We start from the raw sequence: 21148 nt of genomic DNA on the forward strand, positions 1-21148 counted from the left end.
TTGTGTTGTATGATGAATCTGCTTCATTTGAATTCTAACTGTTGAATATGTACTGTGGTAACTAGTACGAAATAGGAGCTGTTTGTGAAATTTTGAATTCTTTCAGCTGTAGTTATGAGCTGCTACTGTTCAGACTTTGTTGGAAATGAACGTGCATGAACTGGCACATAGCTGGGGTTGATTTGACTGTACGGGTGGGTGTAGGTGTTGATAACTTGCGTCTCCCTACACCTTTTGGGCACCATGTACATTGTTTTCTTCTTTTCTGTAACTTTTTTGTTTTGATTTTGTGGTCTGTAAATGAGTGATTTTTTTTTTTTTTTTTTTTTTTTTTTTTTTTTTAAGCAGTGGTGCCTAATAAATTCAATTCAAATTAATTGTTGCAATGCAGGATACCAGATGTTGTCCGTCTTACTTTTCTATTTTAACCCATTTAATATTTCTGCTCGTTGCATTTAATTTAACATTTGTGTATATCTACAACCCCTGGCAAAAATTATGGAATCACCGGCCTCGGAGGATGGTCATTAATTTTGTAGAAAAAAAAGCAGATCACAGACATGACACAAAACTAAAGTCATTTCAAATGGCAACTTTCTGGCTTTAAGAAACACTATAAGAAATCAGGAAAAAAAAATTATGGCAGTCAGTAATGGTTACTTTTTTAGACCATGCAGAGGGAAAAAATATGGAATCACTCAATTCTGAGGAAAAAATTATGGAATCATGAAAAACAAAAGAACGCTCCAACACATCACTAGTATTTTGTTGCACCACCTCTGGCTTTTATAAGAGCTTGCAGTCTCTGAGGCATGGACTTAATGAGTGACAAACAGTACTCTTCATCAATCTGGCTCCAACTTTTTCTGATTGCTGTTGCCAGATCAGCTTTGCAGGTTGGAGCCTTGTCATGGACCATTTTCTTCAACTTCCACCAAAGATTTTCAATTGGATTAAGATCCGGACTATTTGCAGGCAATGATATTGACCCTATGTGTCTTTTTGCAAGGAATGTTTTCGCAGTTTTTGTTTTATGGCAAGATGCATTATCATCTTGAAAAATGATTTCATCATCCCCAAACATCCTTTCAATTGATGGGATAAGAAAAGTGTCCAAAATATCAACGTAAACTTGTGTATTTATTGATGATGTAATGACAGCCATCTCCCCAGTGCCTTTACCTGACATGCAGCCCCATATCATCAATGACTGTGGAAATTTACATGTTCTCTTCAGGCAGTCATCTTTATTAATCTCATTGGAAAGGCACCAAACAAAAGTTCCAGCATCATCACCTTGCCCAATGCAGATTCGAGATTCATCACTGAATATGACTTTAATCCACAGTCCACGATTGCTTTTCCTTAACCCATTGTAACCAAGTTTTTTTTTCTGTTTAGGTGTTACTGATGGCTTTTGTTTAGCTTTTCTGTATGTAAATTCCATTTCCTTTAGGCGGTTTCTTACAGTTCGGTCACAGACGTTGACTCCAGTTTCCTCCCATTCGTTCCTCATTTGTTTTGTTTTGCATTTTCGATTTTTGAGACATATTGCTTTAAGTTTTCTGTGTTGACGCTTTGATGTCTTCCGTGGTCTACCAGTATGTTTGCCTTTAACAACCTTCCCATGTTGTTTGTATTTGGGCCAGAGTTTAGATACAGCTGACTGTGAACAACCAACATCTTTTGCAACATTGCGTGATGATTTACCCTCTTTTAAGAGTTTGATAATCCTCTCCTTTGTTTCAATTGACATCTCTCGTGTTGGAGCCATGATTCATGTCAGTCCACTTGGTGCAACAGCTCTCCAAGGTGTGATCACTCCTTTTTCGATGCAGACTAACGAGCAGATCTGATTTGATGCAGGTGTTAGTTTTGGGGATGAAAATTTACAGGGTGATTCCATAATTTATTCCTCAGAATTGAGTGAGTCCATATTTCTTTCCCTCTGCTTGGTCTAAAAAAGTAACCGTTACTGACCACAACAATTATTTTTCCTGATTTCTTATAGTGTTTCTTAAAGCCAGAAAGTTGCCATTTGAAATGACTTTAGTTTTGTGCCATGTCTGTGATCTGCTCTTTTTCTACAAAATTAAACAACTGAATGAACATCCTCCGAGGCCGGTGATTCCATAATTATTGCCAGGGGTTGTATAAACATGGTCTCCTTGTGTAGAGAAGCACAGGAACTTAAGACGTGCATGTTAGGTGAATTGGAAACTTTATAAATGTCCAGGTCTTCCTTGCTAAAGAGGTCTTGATCTCAATAGGACAAACTTGGTTAAATTAAGGTTTAAAAAAAAACTTTTGGTACATGTACACACTCAAAGGTCATGTGTCCGTTTTTGCGTGTACTAACTTGTGGGAGATCTGTGCAGGCGTTGTACAAAGACACCATGGCTGCTCTTCAGGACCTCTTAAAGAGTGTACTGGCCAAAGATCCCACACCTGATGGTCTACAGAGTGTTTTTAAGGTAAGTTTTAAGGTTTTTCACCTAATCTGTGTTCTTTCTTGAGTCGCCTATCAAGTGTTGGTCATATTTTAGTTTTCCTTTAGCCAGCAGGGTTTTAATGAAGAAACGTAAATGTCGCTAAACTTTAGCAACTGGTTAGAAAAACTGATTCTGAACAAGCAAAAAGTGTGAGTACAAATCTGGAATTTCAACATTATTTTTATATATTTTTTTTAATATCATGTATAATCTGGGAAAATAATTTCCTGATAGGCCTGTCACACCTTGGCGATTTAGCCAGCATATGCAGATTTACAAAAAAAATTGGCAAATATGCTGGCAACATCAAATAACCAAGAAAGTATTTGACAAATTATTTTGCATTGCTGAGACATATTAATGGTTCTGTTCTTTGTCTCTGGAGCAGCACATGTCCCGCTTCAGGCTGTGTCCAAATCTCACCACTGTCTTTTTTTTTTTTCCTGCTCCAAGTCTCATTATTTGTCAGTCTCAGTGCAACAAATTCCACTTTTGCATTGTTTCCAGAGTGATGTGGATGTTCAGAATCAGACTGTTGCGAGCCTGTAATTGGACTTTAACGTCCAAACTCTGTCTCTGAAATCCCCCCCCCCCCCCCCCCCCCCCCCCATGTGCAGCACATTGAAACATGGCTGAGCTCAGGACATGAACATGAAAGGGAGAGAGCTGTTACTACTACTGCCAACATACTGGCTTACTATCTGGATAACCTGACTGTTAAGGTACTCACACGTGCACGTAAAGATATTTTAGACTGACTCAGATGAATGGAACCGTCTACCTGACCTGTGTAAAGCAAATCCTTCAGTGAGCAAAGAGGTCCAGATTGACAGAATTTAATTTGTGTTATGTGTTTGTGCAGAACATGGTGTCGTTCCACAACCTGGGCGCTATGCTGGGCCGCCTGGCACCACGCTGCTCAGACCCTCGTCCCGCTGTTCGTATGGCTGCCATCGACTGTATATACACCCTGCTCTGTATACAGCTGCGATATGAAGGTGCACAGAAACTGTCCAGCTTTGCCACTTTAATAGAGTTACACCTTTAGTCATTTAGGCCTCGTTCAGCATGTGCTCTCAGGAGGAAAAAACTCATTTCATACAGATTTGACAAAATACCGCTTACCTGGATGTTGGTCCATTGATGTGCGGCCCCGCATGTACTTTTTTCAGAAGGTGAAAGGGTTCTGTAGTGTGTAACTGTGTAGTTATGAGGCCACAGCTGTTTCCACAGCTGTTTTTTTTTTTTAGATCCACATCTCTTTGTTCCTGAGTGTTGGTAATAAAAACAAAACTAATATAGGCATATTTATTTATTAAGTTTGGGGAAATACTTGAGCAAGTTCTAAAATAGAATTGGGTTTTTTGGGTTTACCACAAGAATTTTGTTTTATTTATTCACTTGATTGGTTTTTATTTGATTGATCAGGTATTGCGAAGACTTGGCATCTCTCCGTCTGTCTGTGCTCAGCATAACTCTGTTCCTATTACTGCCAGGGTCTTTAAATTCATAGGAGCATTCTTGTTGGGAAAGTGTAGGAACACGGACCCACAACAGGGGGCGCAAATGAACGGACAATGGAGTAAGTCAAAATAACAAGCTTTACTGTTGTGAATGTGCACAACGAATACAACCAATCACAGCAATGGACAACAGTCAATTCACAAAAGTGTCGTGTGGGCAGGCTCGAAGATAGGAGACGCCTCTCCAAGGTAAGACCGGAACCACACGGCTTCCTCCGCCACAGGACCCCGGGAATACTGGAGCCGCCAAGTCCCGAACTCCCAGGTGGCCACTGCCTCCGCGTGTCGGACCTGGTACTGCTGGCGAGGAACAAAGGACAGTTAGATGGGGGCGCGTTTGCACCCAGGACTCCGAACAGCAGGGAAGTTACCTCCACCTCTCGTTGGAACAGTAATCCACAAACTAAGCACAAATCCAAAAAGATACACTCCGTAGCTTCGATACGTTACCTCTCTGGTAGAAACGATATCTCGGCAATGAGGTGGAGGTGCCGTCCTGCTGATATACCCCACAGATGATTGCCGTCAGCTGTCTCAGGTGATGGGTGACAGCTGTCACCGTAGCTGCTCACGTGAGGCGGCGGCGCCCTCTGGTGCCTGGAGCCCGCACTCCAGGCAGGGCGCCCTCTGGTGGTGGTGGGCCAGCAGTACCTCCTCTTCAGCGGCCCACACAACAATTCTTGGGACACAAACCTTGGACAAGTTCAAATATGGCTAACCTTGACCTATTTTAAGTGGACAATAGGTCACATTCTTTCTACACACTCTTTCATTGTTTACATGCTCATATGGCTGAGGGTACAAACATTGCATTCTACATTTTTATTTTATTTTATTTACTTTAACAGGATTGCCTTTGTAATTTGTTTTACCAGTATAGCCTTGAGATCTACAGTTATTTCCAAGAAATTTCACAAAAAATTTTAGTTTTTGATAAAATACGTACAACCCCAATTCCAGTGAAGTTGGGATATTGTGTAAAATGTAAATAAAAACAGAATACAATGATTTGCAAATCCTCTTCAACCTATATTTAATTGAATACACCACAAAGACAAGATATTTAATGGTCAAACTGATAAACTTTGTTGTTTTTGTGCAAAGATTTGCTCATTTTGAAATGGATGCCTGTAACAAATTTCAAAAAAGTTGGGACAGGGCAAGAAAAGACTAGGAAAGTTGATGAATGCTCAAAGAACACCTAATTGAAAATAAGTGAGTGTCATCATTGGCTATAAAAGCCACTGTTTGTGAACAACTGCATGAAAAAATAGTCAAACAGTTTAAGAACAATGTTTCTCAACATGCAATTACAAGGAATTTAAGGATTCCATCATCTACAGTCCATAATATAATCAGAAGATTCAGAGAATCTGGAGAACATTCTACACGTAAGCGGCAAGGCCAAAAACCAACATTGAAAGCCCGTGACCTTCAATCCCTCAGGCGGCACTGCATTAAAAACCGACATCATTGTGTAAAGGATCTTACCGTGTGGGCTCAGGAACACTTCAGAAAACCATTGTCAGTTAACACAGTTTGTCACTACATGTACAAGTGCAAGTTAAAACTCTACCATGCAAAGTGAAAGCCAAACATCAACAACATCCAGAAACAACGCCGCCTTCTCTGGACCTGAGCTCATTTGAAATGAACAGATGCAAAGTGGAAAAGTGTGCTGTGGTCTGGTGAGTCCACATTTAAAATTGTTTTTGGAAATCATGGACGTCGTATCCTCCGGACAAAAGAGGAAAAAGACCATCCAGATTGTTAGCAGCACAAAGTTCAAAAGCCAGCATCTGTGATGGTATGGGGGTGTGTTAGTGCCCATGGCATGGACAACTTACACATCTGTGATGGCACTGTCAATGCTGAAAGTTACATCCAGGTTTTGGAGCAACACGTTATTTTAAGGGTCACACATTATACATTATTATTGTTCTTGTTTTTGTTTGTTTTGTGTGTGTACACTCTACTTTTACTATTTTAAAAGTAATTTTTACACCTGATACGATAGTAGTTTAGTAGTGTACTGCAGTTTGTCTTTCTCCTTGTAAACTCCACTGATGTCCAGCACGATTTGACTTCATTACGTTTTCATTCCTGTGTCGTCTGTAGGCTTTGCCTTAGATTATAAGGATGAAGCTGTGGACAGTCTGTTGGCGTTTAAAGACAGACTGGAAAACCCTGATCACTCAGTTCTATACAAGACCTGCTCTGACCTCACCAAGGTAAACTCGGTACCCCTTAGCAAGGCACTAAATGGCTTTAAGTTATACAGATATTTAAATCTTCCTTGAATTAGTTCCTCATAAAAGTTTACATTGTGTCAGTTCACCAGGCACTAAATATTAAAATGTTTGCAGTGTTCTTTTACTCTGTTCATCTTTGTTCAAGCTCATCTGTTCATACAATTAGTTTTTCTATTCTTTTATTTGCCATCATATACAACAAAACAATGACCTCCTTAAAGAATCCTGCATGAATTCTGTGTCACATTACCATGTCTGGAATATAAGTCACTTTTTTTTTATGTGCGTTTCTTTGCTTGTTTACTAGTTTGGGAAGTCCTATAATTTATACTGCGATGCCACTTGTATCCTGAAATAATCACATGTTCATTATTCATAATAATAATACTAATAATAATCATTTATATCAGGCTTTCTCAATAATCAAGCACAAAACAAAAACTCCAATAATAAAAGAAAAAATACCAATAATAAAATTACACTACAAATGTGCACATAAATCCCAAATTAAAGAGCTGATAATACAGAAGAAGGTGTGACTCCACTGTGAGTTATACTCTGAAAAATATTGTACATTGTGTAGAAAGTGTTTGAAGGTTTTTTGTTTTCATGACATAAATGTTGAAGTCGCTTCCTCTCATCTCCAAAGGTCTGTCAGCACTTAAGGGAAATTCACTGGCTGTTCTGTGTTTTCACTAATTTTATTTATTTTGTTTCCTCTCTTTCTGTGTGTATCAGGTGATGAGTAAGAGACTTCCTCAGCAGCAGCTGTCAACGTTGGTGTTCATGTTGTTTGAAGGGTTAGTGGACAGTCAGCCCAACTGCTGCAGAGCTGCTTCTGTCATTCTCAACACACTGCTGAAGAACAGAGGCGGAGGACTGCAAGAGCTGGTAACAAAACCACACCGTCCTTTTTCATCATTAAGACACGCCCCAAACTTTACACACGCACTAACATGCCAAAATATGCTAATTTAACTAGGGATGCACTGATTCACAATTTTTCACTTCCGATCCGATGCCGATACCTGAATTTGGATACCGATACTTTTTCATTCCGATACCAGAGCTCTGTTTGCTTTAACAGTATTATCATTATTGATGATTTTATATGAGGATTTTCTTAAAAAGGCGACCAGAAAGTTGAGGTACAATTTGCCAGAAGGTGCATCTAAGATGAAAGCCTAGATTTGATGTTTTGGTGAAAGAATTAAGTACTGCCTGTCTCTCTCTCGCTCTCGCTCGCACTCTCTCTTTTTCTTCCTCTCTCGCTGTGCTGCGCAAACTTTGAACTTTTGGTAAACGTGAACCGTTTCAAATGTAAAATAAATATCATCATCGACGCTCATGATTTTAATGGATTAAAGGATTTTAATGGAGACTTTTCTCTTTGAGCGGACAGAATCTGTGTTCGGCTTCTCTTCCTCGGCTGCATGCCGAGCTGGTGTTTTACAGTCTCGGGACAGTGAAGTGGCTAACTTTTTAGCACACATTTTCAGCAACAATTCAGTTATTTTTTTGGAAAATCCGTGCTTGACGAACAGACAATTTGAATCCGAGAGCTGGGAAGAAATTTGCCGCTAACCGCAGCTAGAACACTGCGGAAGAGAGCTCTCTCAAACAGCCCAACTTCAGAAAAATCCCTCCTCCTCCTGCTCGGCAGCAAACAAGCACAGAGCAAACAGCAGCAGTTGAGAGGATTCACAGTGGCTCTTCTGATATCGGAAAATGTCGTGGGTTGGATTGGTATTTTTCGATACGTGAATTACGTTGGTATCGGAACCTGATACCGATCCGGGATCAGATTGGTCCCATCGCTAAATTTAACCCTGACCACACAACAAGTCTCAGGATGTTACTGGTTAACAGTTTGGTGATTAGTGTTTTGGTTCACAAGTTGACTGTGAGTCCTCAGAATATGAATTTATAGACGGATGTTCCTCTTCACCACATAACTGATATACATACACACACACACACACAGCTCTGTGTTACATTTACTGATGTTTGTTTATGGAAGCAGGATTTGGTGCATGTTTTGGTGGTATAATGCATGTTTGCATGTTAGGTTCCAGAGATGCTGGAGGTGCTCCATGTACGTCTGCAGAACATCACAGAAGAACAGGTCAGTACAGACAGAAATCATACTCAGATTGTGTGTGAACATAATGTGGTTATTGTTATTTTTGTCTGGTGACTTTTTAAAAAGAAACATCTTAAAAAAAATAGCATACATGAAGACTTTTCCAAAAGCTACTAGTTTGCTGTGTTTTATATGTAGAGCCCCGTTCTCACTTCCTCACAAATATATCCCAGAAGGACAAATTCTACAACTGCTACAAACCAGCGTCTGAAGGCCATGGTTGGCTTGGAATGCAGTATGTCCGTAGTATAACTTTTAGAAAACCTATTGGCAAAGTGTAATGTAAAGTATGATAAAGCCAAAATTGGGGGGGGGGGGGGGGGGGGAGATTAGATTAGATAGAACTTTATTGATTCCTTGGGAAGACTCCCTCAGGAAAATTGAGGTTCCAGCAGCATTGTATAGCAGCAGGCAGGGTAAGAAGCAAACAGAGTATCAAAAGTGAAAGTAAAAAATAAAAACAGTTTGCAATATAAATACCAGACATACTCCAATCCAATCCACTTTATTTATAAAGCACATTTAAACAGACTCGAGTCTCCAAAGTGCTGCACAGCAAAAGCATAGACACGCAAAATAGTAATAATAACAATAACAGTAAAATTGATAAGATTAAATAATACATAAATAAATAAAACCATGATAAAACAATAAATTTCAATAAAATAAAAATAAAATAAGACACAAGGACCGTACAACTCACGCGGTGTTAAAAGCCAAGGAATAAAAGTGGGCCTGATCAGTACTGGTTTACTGGCTACTACTATTCCTCTCATTCCCAACCTCTGTCTTCCTGTTACTCCTCCTCCCCCTGAGTGAGGAGTTGTACAAGATAAAAACAAGGTTTTGCACTGAGAGCTTCTGGGATGCCTATCCATGAAAGTTAGAATGTAGCTGAAGTTAGTTTTTGTTCATTGAATTATCTGTCGCACACTGGGTGATGTGGTGGGAAATTCATTGGCACTCTTGACTCATAGCAGTCAAGGATTCAATTCCCCCAAAACCCAGTTCCTTTCCATGTGGAGTTTGCACTTTCTCCCTCTGTGGATTTCTTCTGAGCACTCCACTTTGATCCCACAATCAAAATGTGCACTTTAGGTATACTCCTTTGGTTGGTGCCACACTTCAGCTGCTCATTAGTTGGTTTATCTCGAACTGTAACCATTGTTGGTTAAATGCAGGGGACAAACTCTGATTTATACATTGATAATAAAAGTGTTTTTCTTCTTATCTCACTGTGCTTGCTTTTAGGTGAGGGTGGCAGTGGGACAGACTGTCCTGATCCTGGCCTCTCAGCATCTGCAGTCAGTTGTTAATACACTGGTCAACCAGGCTCTCCCCTATGACAGGTACAATATATACAGTCAGTTATTATAGACACTTCACCTACACAAGGACACAGTGGCCAACAGATATTTACCACTGGTAAAGACTGTCATTAACTTGGTTTTTTTTTATGTTCTTTGTCCAGTTGGGTTTGTGAGATGTGGGTGGCCTTGGGAGCAGATCCCATCGTGGCCAGTCAGATCATGGAGATGGTGATGGAGAAGCTTGCCATCACAGCACCTTATGTAGAAAAGAAGGAATCAATGATGAAAGCAGGAACATCAAAGCTGGCAACCAGTCAGCCGCTAGCTGTAAGTCACAAACGCTCAACAATTTCAACATGGTGTTGACCTACTTCCAGGGTCAGATCAGGTCTGGCAGCATATACTGGTGATCTGTTGTCACATCCACCACACTACAGAACTGCCTGAGGTCCAGGATGGCATCCGTTCTTAACGTCTCGCGAAATACCGTTTGTCTGACTGATAAGTGGGCATCGGATTGACCTGCTCCAGCTAATTCGTACTCTTCTGTTGAGTCTTTCCAAGTACTTGTCCTTTAGACACAAGAAAAGTCCAGTAAGGTTCCTCCAAAGAGACCTAGAACCAAAGACGTCCAGTGATCGGTTACTGTCCAAATCTCACAAACATGCATATAGACAGGAAGCACCAGTACACTAAAGACTTGGATCTTCCTGATTTCGCAAATGTATCAACATCGCCAAAGCATCTCTGTCAAGCAACATCGTGACTTCATAATCTCTTCTCAGGCGTCTCTCAACATCAAAAGCCGAGGACACAGAGACATGTACACGTGGATATCGTTAGTTTTATTCAGACAGTGCCATTTTAAAATAATAATCAAATGACAACAGTGGATAAAAGGGTTATTCATTTATCTATTTATGAAGTGGATTGCTGCTGAAACTTTTTTATTTTTTAAGATGACCATAATGGTAGACAGATCTGGCCCACGGTGTATATTATGCTAATATATAGATGTTTTCCAGCAGAACTTGCATTCTGTGTAAGGGCAGACTACAACTGCACCATGTATGTTCACTTGTGAAATGTCCTGGAGATTCAGGTACTTATGAAAATTGTAAATTGTTTATTTTACCATCAGTCATTGCCTATTTTCTGAAGTCTTACATGTAAAAGTAGGTTATATTTGTAGGTTGGCCTGGTTTCAAGCAGCTGGTTTTTGTGTGTGTGTGTGTCACATTTTTTTTCCCCTTTGGTTTTCTGGGTCTTTAAGTCAGCAGCATCAGCAGTCATTTTCATTTTCTGTTTAATTTTCTGCCCTTTTTCTTCAGCATGTTAGTCATGCTGAAGAAATCATGCTGAGGCATCCACAGAACCTCAGATTTAGCCCCAGTCCATCTGTTGAGCTCACACTCTGTCTTACCCCTCACTCATGAACGGGACGCCAAAATGCTTTAACTCGTCCACAGTAACTCTCCCCTGACCCAGAGGGGAGAATCCGCCTTTATCTAACAGGTGACTATGGCCTTAGGTGTGGAGGTGCTGAGCCTAGTTATTTCATACTGGACCTCGAACCTTTGCAGTTTGCGTCAGAGGTCTGATGAAGCCAACATTACCACATCATCTGCAAAAAAGAGTAGAGATGCAATTCTGAGATCACCAAACTGGACACCATCCAATTCATGACTACCCCTTGAAATCCCGTCCATGAAAATCACAGAGGATTGGTGATGAGGGGCAGTCCTGGTGGAGTCCAACACCCACCAGAAACAGCTCTGATGCAATGCCCGGAATGCGGACACAGCTCCTACTTTGGTCCTGTAGAGGTTACATCTCGTGTTGCAGTGGACCCCGTACACCATAGTCCTACAGGATACTTCAGGGAACCTGGTCGTAGGACTCTTCCAAGTCTCCAAAATGCATGTGGACTGGTTGGGCATAGTTCCAAGACCACTATAATATTCTTGCACGAGTAAAGTAACTACAGCCCCTGGCAAAAATTATGGAATCAACGGCCTCGGAGGATGTTCATTCAGTTGTTTAATTTTGTAGAAAAAAAAGCAGATCACAGACATGACACAAACGTAAGTCATTTCAAATGGCAACTTTCTGGCTTTAAGAAACACTACAAGAAATCAGGAAAAAAAATTGTGGCAGTCAGTAAACGGTTACTTTTTTAGACCAAGCAGAGGGAAAAAAATATGGAATCACTCAATTCTGAGGAAAAAATTATGGAATCATGAAAAACAAAAGAACGCTCCAACACATCACTAGTATTTTGTTGCAGCACCTCTGGCTTTTATAACAGCTTACAGTCTCTGAGGCATGGACTTAGAGTGACAAACAGTACTCTTCATCAATCTGGCTCCAACTTTCTCTGATTGCTGTTGCCAGATCAGCTTTGCAGGTTGGAGCCTTGTCATGGACCATTTTCTTCAACTTCCACCAAAGACTTTCAATTGGATTAAGATCCGGACTATTTGCAGGCCATGACATTGACCCTATGTGTCTTTTTGCAAGGAATGTTTTCACAGTTTTTGCTCTATGGCAAGATGCATTATCATCTTGAAAAATGATTTCATCATCCCCAAACATCCTTTCAATTGATGGGATAAGAAAAGTGTCCAAAATATCAACATAAACTTGTGCATTTATTGATGATGTAATGACAGCCATCTCCCCACTGCCTTTACCTGACATGCAGCCCCATATCATCAATGACTGTGGAAATTTACATGTTCTCTTCAGGCAGTCATCTTTATAAATCTCATTGGAGCGGCACCAAACAAAAGAACCAGCATCATCACCTTGCCCAATGCAGATTCGAGATTCATCACTGAATATGACTTTCATCCAGTCATCCACAGTCCACGATTGCTTTTCCTTAGCCCATTGTAACCTTGTTTTTTTCTGTTTAGGTGTTAATGATGGCTTTCGTTTAGCTTTTCTGTATGTAAATCCCATTTCCTTTAGGTGGTTTCTTACAGTTTGGTCACAGACGTTGACTCCAGTTTCCTCCCATTCGTTCCTCATTTGTTTTGTTGTACATTTTTCGATTTTTGAGACATATTGCTTTAAGTTTTCTGTCTTGACGCTTTGATGTCTTCCTTGGTCTACCAGTATGTTTGCTTTTAACAACCTTCCCATGTTGTTTGTATTTGGTCCAGAGTTTAGACACAGCTGACTGTGAACAACCAACATCTTTTGCAACATTGCATGATGATTTACCCTCTTTTAATAGTTTGCTAATCCTCTCCTTTGTTTCAATTGACATCTCTCGTGTTGGAGCCATGATTCATGTCAGTCCACTTGGTGCAACAGCTCTCCAAGGTGTGATCACAGGGTGATTCCATAATTTATTCCTCAGAATTGAGTGAGTCCATATTTTTTTCCCTCTGCTTGGTCTAAAAAAGTAACCGTTACTGACTGCCACAATTTTTTTTCTTGATTTCTTATAGAGTTTCTTAAAGCCAGAAAGTTGCCATTTGAAATGACTTTAGTTTTGTGTCATGTCTGATCTGCTTTTTTTTCTACAAAATTAAACAACTGAATGAACATCCTCCGAGGCCGGTGATTCCATAATTATTGCCAGGGGTTGTACTACTGTTACGGTTGCTACAGCTGCAGCTACTCAGGCTCACACGGAGCATCCGCAGTTAGACATTTTAAAGAAATGCAGACGAAGCTCACGCTCTGTCCAACGTGAGCGTGACTATGTGTGCGTGTGCGCTTTCTTCATTTCCAGATGACGTGTGGTCTCAAAGAGCTGCTATTAAATGGTCAGAGTCAGGAGACGGCGGTCAGCCTGTTTCCTCAGCTCTTCTCCTGTCTCACCGTCAGACTGGGAACCAGTGTTGGAGTGTCATTGCCGAGGGACAACAGCACTAAACACGCCTCCTCGTTCCATGTTGCTGGGTGAGCAACTTTGCCTCTCTGAGACCCACAGTGGGAGTTGAACTCTGTGGTCCTGCTGCATCTCTTCAACTAATGATTTTGTTTCTTTGTGTTTTTGTGCTGCAGGGTTGCAGCTGAAGCGCTAAGAATATTATTAGCAAGGGCCCAATTAGATGAGGTGACCAAACGACTGGACGAGGGTAATGCCTGGGATGCCATGAAAGAACCGAAAACACACACCACTGGAATTACACTGCTAGCAAGGTAGCTCAACCCCAACCAGTCTGGACTCAGGTCAAGTCCCTCAGCATAAACGCTGCACTCCTCCAGGAAAAATTGTTTTACAGCTGGAAGTTTAAGTGAATGCAAAACAAAGTGCTCATGCAGAAGCAAAAATTTTGATGCAAATAATAAAAATAAAGTGGAAATAATATTTTTATCGGTATTTCAACTGTAATTTATTTTATTCATTCCACAAAGTTGAGCTGCTCTCTGCTCAAAACCTGTACAAAATTGATGAAGTTTGTCTTGTTTTTAGGGCCATGGCAAAGCATGCTGGTCCGCGGTTACCTTCCATTATAGAGTGTCTGTGTCCGTCCTTGAACAACATCTATGAATGTCAGAGAGTCACTGTCACCGTGTTCTTTTCTGAGGTGATGTCACAAGTGACTCCTCCTCTTGACACATGCTTTAGTAAAAGTACAGATCGGCTTCCCTGTCGACTAAAGGAAAGCGATAATGACTGTGGGGTTTTTTCCTCCTTCTTTTGCAGCTCTTGAACCACCACGTGGTGACGGAGTTGATGTTGATCGACGTGTTAATGAACAACATGATGGAGAGGATATCGGATCCCTGCTGTACCGTCCGCATGTTTGCTGTGCGCGGCCTCGGCAACATCGCCGTAGGATCACCTGAAAAGGTATGTTAGATTCTTTTATCACTGTGAGTGATCGCCAAAAGAACTGGACAGGAAACGGACTTCAGAGTTTAGATGTTGTATTGTAAAAGTTCTTACACTGATACAGAAAGTCATCTCAGAGCTGGGATCTTGACCAGGTCACATGCATACACCTGAAACAGAGAATCCAGATTTCTTCTCTACGCTACCTTTTATTTCTTTAGCCTAAGCCACCCCCATATGGGGGGTCCTTAACCTGGCTTGAATCAGTGTCTATGTGAGATGCTGCAAAGTGAGGTGAATAAGCGTCGTCTGTCCGTGTTGCGTTCATGGTTATGTAAAAATCTTAGTGTGTGTTTTATGTCTGTAACGTAGTGTCACGCAATAAAAACAGTGTTTTCCATCATGCTGATTGGTTTTATCAATTAAACATCTATAAAAACACCAGATGGTTTTATCAATTAGACAGTTGTAAAAAGATCAGATAGTTTTATCAAATACAGGAACATTTTGTGCTTCAGCCATTTTGAAAAGCAGTTAGGTTAAGATCAGATAGTCACAAGGACATTTTGGATGTGCGTCAGCCATTTCGTGTTATGCACCATGGAATACTTACAGGTACAAACAAACACACAGACACACACTTCCAACTTTTCTGAGAATCAGGAAGTTGCACTTTTTCATGAGGAATGTTCCAGTCTTTCACTTGTCATCAGTTTCTCTGCATCTGACACATTTGGCTCACTCATATTTATTAGCTTCAAACCCTGCAGCCCTGGCGGCGGGTTTAGTCTCGTAGCTTTTAATAAGCTGCTACACTGAAACCTTCAAGAGACTTCTCACTGGAACATGTTTACCATCTTTTTGTCATAATGTAATTTCTCATTTATTCTCTTTTTTTTCTGCCTCTTCCTCTTCTTTTTTTTTTAATGCCCATCGCCAGGTTAATAAATATGCCAAAGAGCTGCTGGCAGCGATGAGTTCAGGCATGGAGGAGAAGGATGATCCAGGTAAGCTCATAATAAAACACTTTGTGTCAGATGTTGAGGGATGGATGATCTGACTCACCTGCTCACTCAGTCTTTCTGTTTTTTTGCTTGCAGCCAATTCCTTTTTTTTTTTTACTTTTATTATTACATCACCTGGACCTCCACTTTAGCCATTTATCTTGGTTTGGTTGACATTTTTACAGATGCTCACGTTGATCGATTTCTGATGTTTTGGGGGTTTTGTTGTTTTTGTTTCCTCTGCAGATAAGTTGATCACCTTAGAGGCGATGTCAGGACTCTCTAAAGTTCTCCTCTACCTGGACAAGAAAAATGTCCATTTGTTAGTGGTCTACATCTTCATGAAGATAAAACCATTCTTGGAGAATGTAAGATTCCATCTCTTCTGTTCTCCTTGGTATTTTTTTGTCTGTAATTCAACAGAGGGCAGAGGTCACGTGACCGCTCGCCTGCCTCACTGTGTCCATGCCAGCTGACATTTCAGAGGATGGATTTTGATTACTGTATTTTCCAGAGTATATGTTTGACCTCTTTTCTGTATTATCAGCGCATTAATTTGGGATTTATATGCTTTTTTGTCATGTAATTCTTGTTACTTGTATTTATTCTCTTAGTGTTGGAGTTTATTTTTTAGTGCTTTGATTCCTGTGAAAGTCATTTATAAATAGTTACTATAATAGTAATAAAAATAATACAAATAAATTATTTATTGTCATTTATCTGGATAATAATAATAAAAAATTATTATTATTGACAAATGTTTTTTTTTGGGGGGGGGGGGGGTGTATAAAAGTCGGACATAAGTATAAGTCACAGAACCTCCCAAACTAGTAAAAATTATGGTAAAATACCTTCGACTGTATGAGAATTGTGTTTTTAGAATTTACAGTTGTTTAATTAATTATTTAGATCCTATTGTCTTACGTACGTACAATTGGTACATGTTGAAATCAAATCATTTGTTTGTTGTGCAAATCAAAGAATATTTGTAGATGACCCTCTGTGCATTTGCAGTTATAAATGATACAAATTTAACTCCATGGGAAGTTAGCTTTGAGTTAGCAAAAGTTAGCATGCAAGCTAATGTACGAAAATGTCTTGTAAATGACTCCAGAGGTGTTATGACGTTACAGAAACAGCATTTTCAGTTTTAGAAGTGTTTATTTATTCCTAGCTTTTACATAATATACTAGAAACAAAGCTGTTAGCAAGTAGCTACACCAGGAAGGGATGTCACCATGCTAACCTCGGCGAAATGTCTTGTAAATAGGTTCATAGGTGTTATTGGGTTCTAAAAACAGTGCTTTCAGTTTTAGAAGTGTTTATTTCTCACTAGCTTTAACATAATATATAAGAAACATGTATATAAACTCACAAAATGAAGCGGTTTTGAAGAGACCAGTGACTGGTGTCACAGCGCAGTTCTACTCCGATTGGCTGTCACTTGTGTCACTCCAAAACAAAAAGTGTTGCCAACTCCTCAGTAAGAAAAGTAGCTATTGGCTGCCCTAAAAGTTGCCAGAAGTCACTAAATGATGTTATCTAATTTGCATATTATTTGCTTCACAGATGCTGTGAATACATTGAATACATTATCAAAGTTTTAATATTGTTTGGTAAATTCCATATTCATAAATGCAGAGTATTGAAAAAGAATTTACATGGACTTCTGGCTCAATTTGAACAATATATAAGCAGTATTAAGCTTATAGACTCTCCCAAATGTCATAATACTGTCACGCTCTATAAGGAATGTTTTGAAGAGAATTAATGTTAATACCTTTACTTTTGTTATTTTACTATTTTTTTTTCTATCGCTTTGTGGTCTCGTCCTTTGTTCATTTTACTGTTAATGTATTTGTTGGAAAAAAGTGACAGACAAAAAAAGTGAATAAAAACACCTTAATAATATTGAATTACAAATAAACTTGATTATTGGTTTGTTTATTTTGCCATTAAAATTGGCTATCACTTCTCAAAATAACATAACTTCTCAAGGCCAGGGATCCTCAAAGTCTGGAGACTAATTAGTCACAGCGCAGCAAACGAGGTGAGTCAGCTGAGCGAGTCCGAGTCAGGTTTGCCATTCAATGCTGGAACAGCCGCTCAGGATTGTAGATATCCCTCCGCTCAGTGCTTTGCAATCGGGCTCTGTGGCTTTGCAGAAGTTGGGAGACCCACTGCCGCTCGGTGAGAACAGAGACTAGATCTGAGTCGCCAAACACCAGAATAGTCTTCAGTGACGCCAGAAAAAGTAGCTAGATTTGTTGCTAGTTGCATTTGAGAAAATAGTCGTCAAGACGGTTTGTAAAGTTGCCAGATATAGCGAGAAAGTCGCCAAGTTGGCAACACTGAACAAAACTGATCAGATTGAAACAGAATGTGACTTTTTAATCTCTTAAAATACATCAAGGTTAGCTGTCTTTGAACTTGTCCAAGGTCTGTGTCCCAAGGGAATGTTCCCTGTGGGTTTCAAGAATCGGGCAGTTATAGGACTGGACTTAGGCTAAGCACAGACAGACAAACGGACGAAAAGCCTTCGCAATACACAATGGCCATATTTGATGGCCTCGGGTAATAATATGACTTACTTTATACTCCGTAAAATATGATACATTTTATGAATTGGTCCTTCAGCCAGGAAAGAGTTGATTAAATTTGGAGGCAGACTCGTGTGATTACTGAGAAGTTAATTATTTATTGTATAATTTATTATATTCTGTAATATTATGACACATTCAGGACCAGCGCTGTGACAGAAATAAAAAGAGTTGAGAACAAATTAAGATACAATTAAGTATTGTACAAATGTTTTATACACCCAAGAATTTTAACAAAAATGTTTACTTTTAATAATTATGTCAGTATTATTGAATATCATATATGTAAGAATCACAGGATAGAGAAAAATAAAATATAATTTTGCTGTTATTTACTTTTGTATTGTGTGTTATTTTGTGGATTGTGTAGGACATGCACCAGATAAGCACTGGACTTCTTTTTCCTTTTGTGGTCATTGGTTGTGTTAATTTAAAAGTATGAAAATATCTGATTTCAGTTTTTATTTAAATACATTTCTATGTTTTATTTCCTAATATATGATCATAACTAACAAATGTAAACCCTTAACGTCATACTTACTGGAGAATAATGATCATAATAGCTCAGAATTCAGTCATGTGACTTCACGAGTCTTAAAGATGAAAAATGTATCATGATATGAAATAAATTAAATGAATGGAATTGGGGGGAATGGATGGGGTGTGGTGGGGGGGGGCAAGAAAAAAAACCCACTGCATATTACAGTACAAAGATCTTTCACACGATGGACCATAAAGTGGAGGTCCTGGAATGCTCAATCAACAGCTGGGATCCACATCCCTTCTAGATCCAAATCATCATGACTGCCTGGAAACACGAGGCATGTACAGTACACCATGTGGACAGCATGTGATCCATAAACAGTTATTGATTACACATGGACACTTGAGGCTTGATTCAAACATGTCCAACATTAACCGCTGTGTTTCTGTGCTCCTCCAGGAAAATGACGAGATCCGCTGTGCATCCATACAGTTGATGGGACACTTGTCAGCATTTGGCTCTGGAGAGCAGGTGTTCAAAGACCAGATCCACAACGTTCTGGTCAGTCTGTTGTTGCACCTCGCTGACCCAAACCCACATGTGGTCAAGGTAAGAAACACACATGGAAACACCTGCAGTATTAACCTGAATCTAAGCTCTGTCACATGGCTGTCCAACTTGGGGTCCGTGAGCCAAATTTCACCGGCGCTCCCTTTGTATTGGTTAATTGTGGTCATCGGTAAGCTCTCTACAAATTCATACATTGCTGTATGTCAGCATCCGTTAGGAATCATTAATGACTCTTTAAAGGATTTGGGGATTGCTGCTCTGTGAGGACAAACAGTATTTCTATAAAAGCATGAATGTTTGTTTGTTTTTGTGTGTGTTTGTAGGCGTGTAAATATGCTATGCGTGTGTGCGCTCCTGTGGTGGGATCGGAGCAGATCACAGCCATGTTTCAGAATCACCTCCATGAAGATAAGAGCTTACACTATGGAGAGTTCATCAACGACCTCACCAAGTATCTGGTGAGAATCCTGAACATCAGCGTCCCTCTGTGGCATCACATACTGGAGATATTATAGAGATCTATAGTTGTTTTAAACTTCAGCAGGTTTTTGGTTAAATTTAAATTGCACGCAGTGCTGTAAATATCAATATATGTTTTAAAACAGCAGAAGGACAGTTAACACTCTGTAGGACTTTAAAGGAGATGGTGGTTGTTCTTCTTTGGTGCTCACTGTGTTTGTTGGACTTCATAGATCCAAGATTTTCCTGGCATGTTGAACTTCTACCACATCTCAGTGATTCAGTTCTTCAAGAGCTACTGGCCTGAGGTTCGAGGAGGAGCTGCCATGTTTATAGGTGCGGCTGCAACACGTCAGTCTGTTTCCTGTTTCAGTCTGGGTTTTTTTTTGTTTGTTTGTTTTTTCCCTCCTCTCTCTCTCTCTCCTGGTTTTGATCTCTGGTTTAAAGTCTTGAGGTTGTCTTTACTCCAGCTGTTTGAAAAACTGGGATTTCCTGCATACAGTATTTTATTCACAACTGTAAGTTGTGCTTGTCAGGAGAAATTCCATCTTTTTGACAAACTTTGGTATCTTAAAACTCAAGAACCATAAAACTCACAAAATCGAGATTTTCATACATTAAAAGTGAGAGGTCAAAGCTCTGAGCGCCAAAAAAATCCTGCATTTCTGACATTTATAAATGCCTCCTTTACTTTACAAGTAAAGAATGAACCAGAAGCCCTGAAATGCTCACATCACCCACTAGATGGTGACAAAAGCTTCTCAAATGTGCGGCAAGGTCTTGACTGCTAATTTGATAAGTCAACCTTTGGCGAAAATAAGCCAAGAATCAACTTGGTTGTGTCACTTATCCTTGGGCAACTTACTTGTAAATATATTACTGTGCGAAACATTAAGGCAATATAGTTTTTGGTAGAAATCTATGGTTTAGTTTTATTTTTAATTCAAGGGGCCAACAGAAAATCAAATTTTGAAATATCAAACGGTTCTGTTTTTCATCAAAAATCAAATGTGAGCTTTTTTATTTATTTATTTTGTCACATATTTCATCAAAGAATTAAGTAACTGGTTTTCAAGTTTCCCACAAATTTATTTTGTGTGGTGCACAACAACATAGAAACTTACCAATAATGAGTCTGTCATAAAATGTTAAAATAAATAAATAAATTCTAATTAATTGTAGAAGACCACCTGAAAGAAATGGATTTTTAAAAAGAAAAATATATAATTTTATAAAACACCACTGAAAACAATGGAGTAAAGATGAAGTTTTTAGAAACGTGTTTATACACACACACACACACATTTATTTATTTAACTTGAAAGGATAAACTCCTATATATATATATATATATATATATATATATTGTATTTTGTCTTCAGGTTTTTTGTTGGGGAATCTTCCAGAGGAACATTTCTCTCACCTCAACATGGGCACCATCACTAAAGGTGAAACATTTATTTCCTTTGGGTGAAGTGAAAATTTGTCGAGTCTTCTGCTGCTGACCATGTGTGTT

At 39.4% G+C, this 21148-nt stretch overlaps 1 protein-coding gene and 1 long non-coding RNA gene across 6 annotated transcripts in view; one reads left to right on the top strand and one right to left on the bottom strand.

Moving 5' to 3' along the window:
- mroh1 (maestro heat-like repeat family member 1) overlaps positions 1–21148 on the top strand; it is a 79402-nt gene that overhangs the window by 51883 nt on the left and 6371 nt on the right. For 3 of the 4 annotated variants that reach the window (XM_034175326.1, XM_034175327.1, XM_034175329.1), the window contains 18 exons: positions 2379–2474; positions 3110–3214; positions 3355–3490; positions 6134–6246; positions 7006–7158; positions 8336–8392; positions 9662–9759; positions 9882–10047; positions 13466–13635; positions 13741–13878; positions 14153–14267; positions 14387–14533; positions 15456–15522; positions 15766–15887; positions 19063–19212; positions 19497–19631; positions 19866–19968; positions 21015–21080. In XM_034175326.1, the coding sequence (XP_034031217.1) occupies positions 2379–2474; positions 3110–3214; positions 3355–3490; positions 6134–6246; positions 7006–7158; positions 8336–8392; positions 9662–9759; positions 9882–10047; positions 13466–13635; positions 13741–13878; positions 14153–14267; positions 14387–14533; positions 15456–15522; positions 15766–15887; positions 19063–19212; positions 19497–19631; positions 19866–19968; positions 21015–21080 (2137 nt within the window). Of the gene's footprint in view, positions 1–2378; positions 2475–3109; positions 3215–3354; positions 3491–6133; positions 6247–7005; positions 7159–8335; positions 8393–9661; positions 9760–9881; positions 10048–13465; positions 13636–13740; positions 13879–14152; positions 14268–14386; positions 14534–15455; positions 15523–15765; positions 15888–19062; positions 19213–19496; positions 19632–19865; positions 19969–21014; positions 21139–21148 lie in introns of all 4 variants that reach the window. The other variant, XM_034175328.1, reaches the window with a different exon arrangement.
- Positions 602–17329, bottom strand: LOC117514758. 2 transcript variants are annotated; one of them, XR_004561954.1, is made up of 4 exons: positions 17102–17329; positions 13277–13279; positions 2360–2370; positions 602–613 (listed from the first exon to the last, which is right to left on the bottom strand). It is a non-coding gene; the product is annotated as an uncharacterized LOC117514758 (long non-coding RNA). The 2 variants fall into 2 exon arrangements; XR_004561955.1 differs by lacking the exons at positions 602–613; positions 13277–13279 and adding an exon at positions 14300–14302.

This window comes from Thalassophryne amazonica, chromosome 7 (genome assembly GCF_902500255.1).
Source record: "Thalassophryne amazonica chromosome 7, fThaAma1.1, whole genome shotgun sequence".
Taxonomy (NCBI): domain Eukaryota; kingdom Metazoa; phylum Chordata; class Actinopteri; order Batrachoidiformes; family Batrachoididae; genus Thalassophryne; species Thalassophryne amazonica.